The 12,519-nt window shown below is 41.5% G+C and overlaps 1 protein-coding gene across 3 annotated transcripts in view; it reads right to left on the bottom strand.

Annotated features, from left to right (window-relative positions):
* Window positions 1-6,320: 6,320 nt before the first annotated feature.
* Window positions 6,321-12,519, bottom strand: part of MACROD2 (mono-ADP ribosylhydrolase 2) — a 1,633,627-nt gene continuing 1,627,428 nt past the window's right edge. For all 3 annotated transcript variants that reach the window (XM_069954330.1, XM_069954328.1, XM_069954329.1), the window contains one exon: window positions 6,321-6,869. In XM_069954330.1, the coding sequence (XP_069810431.1) occupies window positions 6,853-6,869 (17 nt within the window). In that variant the 3' untranslated portion in view covers window positions 6,321-6,852. The remainder of the gene's footprint in view (window positions 6,870-12,519) is intronic.

Here is a 12,519-nt window from a genome sequence, read left to right as displayed (position 1 = left end):
GGCAAAACTGAACAAAATCTGAGTCTGGTTTACAAGTGTTTTTCCTATGAATATAATAGAGAATGATATTTCAATTAGGTCCTATCCAGTGTTCTTCTGTTTTATATAACACCTTAAAGTGTACCTGTCCTTATAACTAGAGATGAGCGAATTTTCAGTACAAACTAAGGGAAGCCGGCTGCTTTTGAAGTCCATGCAAGCTCCATGCTGCTTTACCCTGAGTGCCTGGAAAAGCTGGATCCAGTCCTGGGAAACGTCTACCAGGACTTGATCCAGCTTTCCCAGGCACCCCGAGCAGAGCGGTACTGAATTACTGTGTTTAGTTTTTGTTTTTTTTTTTTTTTAACCAGCACAAGACTAAAAATCTTCAGGAGACTGGACCTGGGTTTCTGGTTAGTAGAGCTTCGTTTTACAGCATGATAAAAAAAATAAATATATAAAGATATATATCTTTATATATTTATTTATTTATTTATTTATTTATTTATATATATATGAATTTAAATTGCAAACTTGCTTTATGTCACACCCCCCTGCTGATTTTGCTTAAATGCTACCAACAGCAGTAATTTATTATCATGAATATTAATTCCGGCCATAGGTAACTATATACCACGGCTGTTCACGGTGGAATGGTTGCTGTTTTTACCGTGTTAGAACATAGTCTAAAATTTGGCTTTTGTTTGGGCAAAGTTACTTTAATCCTTTTTCCAGTCACTTCTATTCAGTGTTTTGTGTATTTTTGTCACCTTTTACTTTACACCTGCACTGTCACTTTTATTGATTATCTGTTTTACGTAATAAAAATGGATTTTATTTGCTTCCTGGACCTTTTAGATGGTCATGATGATATCACAATTACTTACAGTACCTCTTTAGCAGTGTTTAACCCATTACTTTTGGAATCTAATATGTCTGTTTTTCCCCTAATAGGTAAAGATGCATTTTTGCATGGGATCAGCTACTGATGTTAGATATAGTATGGCAATATGGATCCCTAATATGTAAGCACAGCAGTGCACATGCTCAAAGAGCACGCTGATGGCAAAGGTTCTTGATGGAAGGATGGCACAGTCATTTCCTCTTCTTCATCACATCCTTCCCTTGGACACACCCTGTAATTGTATGGACCAGGTATGATTGACAGTGTTAGCCACATTACTGTGCATAGTTATACCACTGTATTGCTCCCATATCTCCTGGTAGGCAAAATGTACATTGGGTCTCAGGTTTGGCCCCTGTTTGTGCCAACGTCCATCCGGACTACAGTATGTTTTGGGTCACTGTTTTAGCACATTAGCCAATTTGTGCTTTAGTTCTAAATGCTTATATAGTTATGCATGCATTGATAAAAAAAAAAATGTGTGACTTACTGATATCAGTAAGTGATCCCAATATTAGAGCAAAATGATCTTTATTGGGGAAAACTGTGCAACTGAACAAAGGCTCTGGGATCCTGTTGACTGCTTTTAGTTTTGACACAAGAAGAGATATGGTTGGCACAGAGGTATACAGATTCCTTATGGGATTTTCCCACAAATGTGCTTGTAGAACCTGCATACTTGTTAGTTGCTGAAGCCGGCATCCCAGCTGGTCTCATAAATGCTTGATTAATGCTGATGATAAATCTGGTGACTGGGCAAACCCATTACTGGAAAATAGAGATGAGCAAATCTCCAGTTTGTCTGAACCTGAACGTTCTGCATTTAATTACTGGTGGACAAAGAAGTTGCATGCAGCCCTAAGGCTACCTGCAAAACAAATGTGTCTGGATTGTAGACCGAAAAACAGTGGGGACCACTTAGGCTCTGGATGGTCCAAACAGATCACCAGTAGAGGGGATTGTTTAATTCTTCATTGAGCACATTTGCTGTATATGGTCTCATGTAACTATTTGTTCCAACCCCCTGTCGAATAGTAAATTTTATTTTTCTTAACAATGAGTTTTGCAACACCAAACATGATTTAGTAAGTGAGAGACTAACAGGTTCCTACTTTACTTTATTTTTTTCTTTTTTAAACATTGGCCTGGTTCGCATGCACAGTGCCGTTTTATTACCGATCACCAGCCCGGGCTGAAGTCTTGGAGGCCAACCCCTAGTAGGAAGAAACCTCTGCCCCTCTGACATGGTTCCATTGATTCTAATGGAGCCCCATCGCAGAGGGGAGGGTGTTTCCTCCCACTGTGGGTAGGCCGGTGCTCAGTTTCCTCCCACTGAGTGTGAGGAAACTGGGCCGCTGTTCATAAATAGCCTTGCTTGAACAGTGGAAAAAGCTAGGTTTGATCGAACTCGAAACTAGCTGGACCTTGCGCATTTGATTCCCGATGGAATCGCCTGGAATCCCGGAATGCCAGGTGGTCCCTGGGATGTCTCCTCCTTCTGCACGGATCGGGAAGGCATCAGCAATTAAATGTGGAAGGTCCGGCTCAGTTTGAGTTCGATCATACCTAGCTTTTTTCACTGTTAGAGCAAGCCTATTCATAAAAAGGATCTTTGCACCGACTTCCCCATGCTACCATTCTACTCATGTGCAACATGTTTAGGATCTGCCGCAGATGATCTCATAATAACGTTTGCAACTTTTAGCAATCTAAATGTACTCCCTCCCCCTCCCAGTCTATTACTAGGAAAGCCTAGCTTATTTTTGGCAGTGGTTTATGAAAACATTGCCAGACATTGGATATAGTCTAGATCAACCCCACGGGTGTGTTTCTGAGTATGTGAACTTTGTAACACATGAAGAAATTGACAGTAACTGAGCCTAGTAACTTTTCTTTGTTCTTCACTGTCGGACAGCCTCGGATGCTCTTTAGAGATGCTGATGGATTCCGGTCCTGGCCGACTTCCAGTTTTCCTGGCTTCTCTCTTCCCCATCTTCGCATCATAACTCACAATACTACTCTCCCACTCCCTCTTGCCCTTCTGCGGTTGTTCATTGTCTGTTCTTTGTGATATTTTTCATTGATGTCTGTTAGTTTATCTACTTCTTATGTTGGAGGAATTTCTTGAGTTATTCATGATGACAAGCAGAACTTACTATAGAACCATATATACCATCCCTAAAGATTTCTGCTTTGACATTACGGAGGGTTTTGTTATTTGCTGGATACTTGGTGTTCAAAATGTTATTTTATATCCCTTGTGTGTTTGGCTACTCGGTACAGTTATGTGCTATTCCTTATTAAAATGTAATAGTACTTAGGTTTTAACAAATCTTTTGTAACTACTACTGCCTGGTTTTGCTAGATTAACCCTTCAGAGTGGTGACAAAGGAGAATACCTTTGGTTGAACGCCACGGCCAGGGATTGACTGAGTGGGCTGGCACTCTCTAGACAATACAAGAAAGAACAGCGCTCCATAGTTTAATTTGTATGACATGTGTCAGGTGGTCCCAGGGATACTGGTGAAGTAAGGCAATAGTGATAATGTGTTTTCCTTAAATACTTTCTTTTTTGCAAAAAAAAAAAAATAAAATTCTGGTCTACCTTTACCTTTTGCGCCTTTCTGTGATTTTGGTGTAAAGGCTATAGGTTAGGGATGGGGAACCTTCACGCATGATGGGAATTGTAGTTTTGCAACAGCTGGAGGGCCGAAGGTTCCCCATCCCTGGTATAGGTAGTCAAGGATATGCATGAAGCACCTTAATTACTCTATATGCATTATTGTGTGTAGCCAACAGATGGAGCTAGAGTACTATGCAATCTAATACTCTTCTATGTTATCACACCACATACTGATAACACTATTGTGGCCTGGCTTTTTATTTACCAGTACCCTGTGTAATCCCCTGGTTGTTGGTTTTTTTGGGTCCTATTACACGGGCTGATGGGGGCCCAATAATAACTGTAAATGAGCACCGATCTTCTATTACACAGCCCGATAATTGTTTAACAAGTGTTGCATGGTTATCGTTACTGATGTCCTCGCAAACCCTTGCTTAAACTGTATAGACTACCTATCCATCCTGCAGGGCTCCTCTTGCGCTCTCCTTCTCGCTGGGTCCCATCTTTAGAGCGGCCTGTCTCAGCTGACAAGCCACTCAGCCAATCACTGGCCGCGGCGTGCCCGGCCTGTGATTGGCTGAACAGGCTGTCAGCTCAAACAGTTTATTAATACAAAAATAATTCCAATTTGCAGGGAAATACTAAGTAAGTCGCATGTGCAAAACAATATATCCTGCATATCAATCAGTACCAATATTACAAGGAAAACTCAATAAACTGCCAAAATATACCAGAAAAACACTAAATGAGCATGACTTCCTTAATTCAAAAATTATCCTTTATTGATTAAAATATAAAGTGAAGATGTCATACATAAAACATGAGGGAAAAGGTGATGACAGAACAAAAGACCAGGGGATACAAAAGCAGATATGGGTCAAAAGACTTTGTGTGTGGATGTATTACATATACAAGGGGCGCAAATAAGTTAATAATATAAATAACAAAATCCCAATAAGTCTATCATTCAAGGTGCATCAGTGCACATTATAACTCATTCTCCGGACATAAATGGGATCTGTAAACATAACACACATAAATTTGCCACCAGCCCGTAAGAAATTACTGTAAGATGGCCCCTTGATAAAGTGGTCATCTGCGAAACGCGCGTCGGGGTGTGCCGGGGAACAGCAATATGGGTAAGACTGGTTAATCTGCATTTTAATACATCTTACAGTAATTTCTTACGGGCTGGTGGCAAATTTATGTGTGTTATGTTTACAGATCCCATTTATGTCCGGAGAATGAGTTATAATGTGCACTGATGCACCTTGAATGATAGACTTATTGGGATTTTGTTAATTTATATTATTAACTTATTTGCGCCCCTTGTATATGTAATACATCCACACAAATAGTCTTTTGACCCATATCTGCTTTTGTATCCCCTGGTCTTTTGTTCTGTCATCACCTTTTCCCTCATGTTTTATGTATGACATCTTCACTTTATATTTTAATCAATAAAGGATAATTTTTGAATTAAGGAAGTCATGCTCATTTAGTGTTTTTCTGGTATATTTTGTCAGCTCAAACAGGCAGCTCTAAAGCTGGAGGGTGCAGGACCTGGAGAAAAGCAGAGTGCAAGAGGAGCCCTGCAGCATGGCTAGATAATGTATACAGTTTGGAAATATTCAGCCGCTGGCCGTGCACCGCAATTACACGTAGCGATGCGTGGTCATCGCCTCCAAAAATTATAGGTCCAAACCTATATCAACGATTAGTGATGAGCAAATACTGTTCGATCGAACAGGTATTCGATCGAATAGTGAGATATTTTATATTCGTACGAATATCCGGCGAATATTCGAAAAATATTCGATAAGCGTTCAAATCCCCCAGCTTCCGGTTTCACCCTCCAAATGGCCAAATAGATGTTTTTCACTAATCAAATACTTGTTACCATAGACTTTAATGGGATCGAATATTCGAGGGATATTCATACTAGTATCGAATATTCGAATATCTTACTATTCGCTCATCACTATCAACGATCAGCCGATAATCGTCGTCAGCTGATCGTTGTGTTTATAATTACATGGAGCGATAATTGTCCGGAGAGGCCGATTTGGTGGATTATCATTTCGTGTAATAGGGCCCTTTGTATAGTAACCAGTGATGTATCACAAATAGAGTAAAATATGCTAAAAACTTTTATTAAATAAACAACGTGCCTTAAAATCCTGGCGATCAAAATAAGACACTTGAGAAAGATATTAGCGCAATTACGAAACGCATTGGGGGAAATTTATCAAACTGGTGTAAAGTAGAATTGTCTTAGATAAATCTTTCTGTGTAAATGCACCCTGACAGATTTTGGAAGGCAAATTTTGTGTAAACGCACACTTAGTTGCCCCTAGCAACCAATCAGATTCTACCTTTCATTCCTCACACTCTTTGACAAGTGGAATCTGATTGGTTACTAGGGGCAACTAAGACAATTCTACTCTTCAACAGTTTGATAAATTTCGTAATTGTGCCAATTTAGTTCTCAAGTGTCTTATCTTGATTGTCATGATTTCAAAGTGCGTTGTCTATTTAATAAAATTTTTTAGAATTTGTTACTCTATCTGGACTTGCGCCCGGTGTTACCCACTGTGGTGTGAAGGAGTTTGTCTGCTAACCTCCAGACAAGAGAGTCCCGTCTTGGGGTATGTGCACACTACGGAATACACGCAGAGAGTTCAAGCAGATTCTGCCATGAGACCTCCACTTGAAGTTCCGCCCGTCTCACAGACTTAATGATATTTGCCAGCAAATTTGGACCAAAGAATTGACATGTTAGGATGCAGACAGGCCAATAAAGACAACAACACATTCTTGCAGTTCAAACAATTGTGCATTTTATTAGTTTTTTTCATGTATTAGCAGATTTTTAACTTAGAAAGGAGTAAAAATCACATTAGGAAACCCATGAGGCTCATCCACTGAAGCGTCAGATATTTCACAGGATGCCTCTACTAATTATTGTATCTGTCGACATTGAATGACTTGTGGCCGAGCCGATTCGCAGAGCAATTCTGAGAAAAAAGGACTGAAATAAAGCCAAAAAGTAGGTAGACCATCATTAACGTCAACTTTATAGAACTTGGAATTTATGAAAGATCATCAAGAAGAAACCTTTTATCCTAAACTTCATTTAGCATTTTAAAGAATAAGAGGACCTAAACCTAAAAGCAATAGCCAAAGGGAAATAATGCATCAAATTCATATAGTGTGAAGTGAAATCAAGTAATCCCCCTATCATAGGACCATTAGCCCTGAAAGCAACAATCTAGCGACATCTTGTCTTCTACTACTGGAATGAAGTCTCGTCTGTCATCCTGCTTTATTGTTCACCTTTATCTTCTTACTTCTCTAGAGGAGCTGTAAGAAAAAAACAACAACTATCAGTTAAGAGTATTAACGTCCATTTTTATCAGCTATCACACTATGTCTACGTACTGATACATAGACGTTCAATACACTGTATTTTCAGTTCCCATTTCCTATATACATATGGCATAGGGTTAATGTTACCATTATCATACAGAAGATGAAGATTGTCAACTGTACTTTGTCTACATGTTCTGTATGTTAATTTTCAGGTTGATACATTATTCAGTAGAGCAGTATAAAGCAATAAAAAAACAGATGCATACAGTCCATAGAATTCCATGTTATAACTACATACACCATGCTGAATCCATCATGGATAGAGGTTGAAGATATACATAGTAGAGATAAGCCCTGATGTAGATCTATGATGCACACTATGAGAAACTGTGAAAAAGGTCTAACTACCAACCCATCGACCATGCAAAAACACCTAAAAAATTATTCTTCTGGAAAATGTCCTGCCATTCTGGCTATAGCTGCTTTTAAGGCTAATCTAACCTGCTGCTAGCCCTATAAAGCACCCGGGATGCTGAGGAGGAAGGTATGTGTCTTACCATCATCCTTGGCGCTGGTCCCGCACTGTTAGTAGGAGTAATCTTCGCTCCGGCGCACTGTTAGTAGCATTGCCGCATCACCCCACTCACTCCCTCCATTGTTTATCATTAGAAGGAGCAGGCCGATGACACTGTGGGGGCAGGGCAGAGCTCCTAACAGTGCACTGGAGCGAACATTACTCCAACTAACAGCGCAGGACTGTCTCCGAGGAGAACGGTAACACACATACCTTCCTTCTCAGCGTCTCGGACGCTATTGGGGAGGTCTATCAGCAGGTTAGAGTAGTCTAAAGTTCCCCTTTAAAGGAAATATGTCAGCTCTATACCATGCTCTGTTCGTAATCAAAAGGATGATGCTGAGCTGCAGTATGCATGCCTCCTCCCTCCCCCACGTACAGGGCTTGGCTTCCAGCACAGGGTCCTGCACACCAACCATTCAAGGCAGGAAGGAGCTCTGAGGATAGTATATGGCTGACATGACAAGAAGAAATTGCTGTAAATCTGCAATTTTAGTAACTTGTTTTAGTGCATGTTGTTTTTTTTTTTTTTTTTTTTTTATTCCACATGCACTGGAGTGCCAGCATGGGGGCATAACTATGGGGATGCAGAGGTAAAAGTTGCACCAGGGTCTTGGTGCCTGAGGGAAACACAAGGTATCTCTGCCATATAGCAAGAAAACAGTATTACAAATGGTACATGGTAGCTGGGGGTCCTTCTTACAGATTTTGCACTAGGGACTAGGCTTGATCGAACAGCGGAAAAGGCTCGGTTAGATCGAACTTGAACCTAGCCAGATCTTCTGCATTTGATTCCTGATGCCTTCCCGGTCTGTGCGGAAGCAGGAGACATCCCTTCAACACGGACCGGGAAGGCATCAGGAATCAAATGCAGAAGATCCGGCTAGGTTCGAGTTCGATCTAACTGAGCCTTTTCCGCTGTTCTATCATCTCTACTAGGGACCGGGAACTATAGGTTATGCCTCTGCTTACAGACTGTGGTATAACTAAGGCTGGTGCAGATGTAACAGTCGTACCTGAACCCTTATGTCTAAGGGGGCTACAAGACACCAATATTAATAATAACATGTAAGTACATGGGGGATTAAAGGGAACCCATCAGCACTGATGTGCTGATATGGTTTCCAGCTGCACAGTATAGAGCTACTATGCAGCATCTTGAGGCCACCAGCCGCGCCTGCAGCAGTAGCGTTACATCAAGGAAAGAGCAGTTTTATTTCGGTATGTGAGCCCTGGAGAGGGACGATAACTAGTCGCATGGGGGAGAGAACCGCCCATGGCTAGTCACAGCTCTCTGCCTGTCAGTGTTCTCTGTGAGGATGATTGACAGGCAGAAAGGCTACTAACAGGCAGAGGGCCATGACTAGTCATGGGAGGCTCCCCACCCAGATGACAAGTTGCCACCCCTTTCCCAGCCTTGCATGCAAGAATAGAACTCCTTTTTCCCCCTGTAAAGCTACAGCTGTAGACGCAGCTTGTAGCCTTGGAGAGCTGCACAATAGCTCTATACTGTGCAGCTGGGAACCATATCAGCACAGTCATGCTGATTGGTTCCCTTTAAAGGATTTGCACTGGGCCCAAGGAGCTACATGTTCTGCCTACTGGTATGAAGGCTTAATGCATACAGCTTTGGGGGCAGATCTGGAAAAAGAGAAGGGGGGGGGGAGTCTAAAAAATTTAGGCAGACAAAATAAACATGCATTACTAGGCAAATTATGGCTTAAATTCCACAATGAAAAAAAATCTAACAATTCACTTATGTTCCTGATTTTGCATTCTATCAATTTTATTGAGGCCTCCACCACAATCCATAAGCCGGAGAGACAAGTTATGCTCATTATGTTTTTGACAGCAATTATTTGATATCAATCGGTATAAGCCTTTTACCAGTTAATGGGAACCAAATTTGAGCTCCATGAGGTTTTATCAAGGTAGATACCGTCCCCATGGCGGAAAGAAATATATCACATGACAAAAACTTTATTGTCGCTTTAGGCAAAATCGGTATGGAAAGAAAATATATTGTGTACTTTTTTTGTTTTACTGTTCTCAGATCACAGATTAATTTGGACAGTCTCGAGCCGACGGCAATAAAACTGCCACGACCTTTGTGTTTCCCAGAATCCAGGGGATTTAGGAGAAGAGAGTCACGTTTCAGATTAAACTGTATAAATTGTTTGTCATTTTTCTAGGAAGATGTATTGTAAAAACCCAGCTATATATGTCTTCACATCCCTTCCCTGCTCTATGAACATATAATGGCAAATTTATGAGAGCAGCCGTTCTATGGCGGTATATTCTACCGTTGAATAAGTCAGAATATTGAGCACATCTTTTAGTTAAGAGTCTGCATATTAAGCTTCTATGGTTCATTTATGCTAATTAAAGTTTAATTTTGTATTTGGTTAGATCGGTACACTGTCTGCTTGTACGCAAGGGGTACTAAATTATGGATACATTTTATAGGCAAACTCAATTCGTAATAAAACTGTCATCTTTCAAAACCTAGGAATACTTAAAATGACAAAGATTATTTAGAGAAGACCTCCGGATGCTATGTACATCGCAGTATCTGACTGCAGAGACTATTGAACAATAAGGAATATAAACGGGATAATGAACACCCTGTAATGAACATCATAAATGGCACTCAACCCATAGAAGATGGGAAAATTTGTGTTAAGTCCCTTGGTTTAAACATACCTGAAAGAGGTTGGCCAATTTATAGTAAAATAGTTCAGTGTACAGTATTAGTAAGTGTACTCACTGTATATACTGACAGCAGCTCCCTGTGTACCTCATAGAGCTAAAAATCAGACTCCCCTCCTCCAGGCTGTGCTGCCCTGCTCTGTGGTGAGTCCGTCCATAAGATGGCCGACATGAGGGAGCATGTGACCATGCCCCAACCCCCAGTGTCCACCATAGACATATACAGGCTCAGTGTTGGACACTTGAGGGCAAGGCATGGTCACATGCTCCTTCATGTTGGCCATTTTATGGACAGACTCACCACAGAGCAGGACAGCACAGCCGGGAGGAGGGAAGTGTGATTTTAGCTCTATGAGGTACACAGGGAGCTGCTGTCAGTAAGTGCAGGGAGTACAGTTACTAATACTGTATATTGAACTATTTTACTATAAAGTGGCCAACCCCTTGAAATTTTTAGGTAGATTTTTGGGATATGTTGTATAGGTATGTTGTTAGAGATGAATTCAAGTTGAACATGCATTCTATCGTTCGTCATTTGACTGCTGGTGGCTGAAGAAGTTGGATATAGCCCTAAGGCTGCCTGGGAAACATGGGCAATAGTTTGTATCCATGTTTTCCATGACTCCCTGTCAAACTGTCAGATCAACGCTCGCATGCTCCTCATTCCCCGCTTACTGCCAACGCTATTACACGCACCGACAGCGAGCTGGTAATTGCGGGGGGAAGGGGGGCTGCCTGGAATATAGATCATTCGGGGAGCCCAAAGGGAAAAAAGGGGCCTGTTTGCGGCTGCAGCTCCTATCACACGTCACAACGGCAGCAGATCATTGCTATCTTAGGTCAATTTTCTTTCAACATGTTGAAAGACAACAGACAACGATCAGCCAACATTGTTCATGTCGGCTGATCGTTGTCTTCTATTACACAAAGCAATTATCAGCCGTAATGACCGATAATTGCTGCGTGTAATAGGGCCTTACCTGCTATGGTGTCTTCCATGCACAGCACACCAAAACACATAGAAGAGGAAATATATCTATAGCATGCCCTCAGAAGCAAGGAAGTGAAAGACGTCACATTCAGTACTGAGCAATGTAAGCTGTCAGTCAAGCACTGTAGTAAGATATAAGGAGAACTAGAGCTTTTAACAGCTTCTTTTTAACCTTCTGTCTCACACTTGAACTACTGTTTGCTAGGGTTCTGTATTGTGAACCTACCCTGAGATTTTCCGACGGATTCCGTAGCTCGTACTCTTTCACAGCGCCTTTCCTCTGGCTCCATAGACACCATTCAATGGACAGCCCGATTCCACTATCCACTGAAAAAATTGACTTCGGCGGAATGCGGAATCTGCCCGTGCATAGAATGGTGTCTATGGCACGGGTGGAGAGGCGCGCAGCTGTAAACGGGTACGAGCTACGGAATCCATCAGAAATTCTCCGGTCGGGTACTGTGGACCTACCTTTACTCCTTCTCACCATTGCCTTCTCCACAGACTTCTATAGGCAACATGTAACCAAATCCCTTGGCCAAGTTATTGTTTTTTTAAAGTTTACAAAGCAGTAGGTATGAAAGAAGTCTCAATCCACATTCCCACACCCATGGTCCTGCCCTTAGCCATGGCTATGGACAGGACTGCGGACTTGCACTCACAGCTGTCCACAATCTGTCTGAAAGGGCAGGGAAGCCTTTATTCAAGATAAGGGATCCAGGCCTTAAACACGGACCATATTATGGCTCACTAGTATTTTTTTGCGGTATAGACCTTGGTGCCCCCACACATCCATACCACGTACGGATGTGTGTATGGGGCCAGTGTCGGACTGGGGTATCTGGGGCCCACCAGAGGAAATTATCCTTAGGGCCCACCAATGAATAACCAGCGACAAGTGTCATGTCAGTCATTGTTTGTGCAGGTTCCAAAGCTGGGAGCCCACCGGAGGATCCTCTGGTGGGCCAGTCCGACATTTTATGGGGCTATAGAAATGAATGGGTCATTGGATGCTGAAACTGAATATGCTTCTTTCTCCACACAAACTTTGCATAGGTCAATAGTACAAATGAATAAAAGAAACTGTGTAATATATCTTATCAGACAAAAATGTTTTCTTATCCAATTATCATGCATCTCCCGTCCCCTCCCCATTTTTCTGCTAATCTGTCATCCACTTTTAGACTACAAGTCCAAGAACAGGAAAAACAGAAAATGAGAGGGGTAGTGCAGAGAGTGAAAGGTCTAAAAGAAAACCAGCAAAACAGAAATCTATTACATAATACTATTTGCACGATAAATTATAGCCAGATATAGTGCTAATCCTCATGTACAGACAAATCAACTTTTCCCGAAAAGTCACCAGA

This window comes from Dendropsophus ebraccatus, chromosome 15, assembly GCF_027789765.1.
Source record: "Dendropsophus ebraccatus isolate aDenEbr1 chromosome 15, aDenEbr1.pat, whole genome shotgun sequence".
NCBI classification, from domain to species: domain Eukaryota; kingdom Metazoa; phylum Chordata; class Amphibia; order Anura; family Hylidae; genus Dendropsophus; species Dendropsophus ebraccatus.
This window is presented reverse-complemented; position numbering and strand designations above follow the sequence as displayed.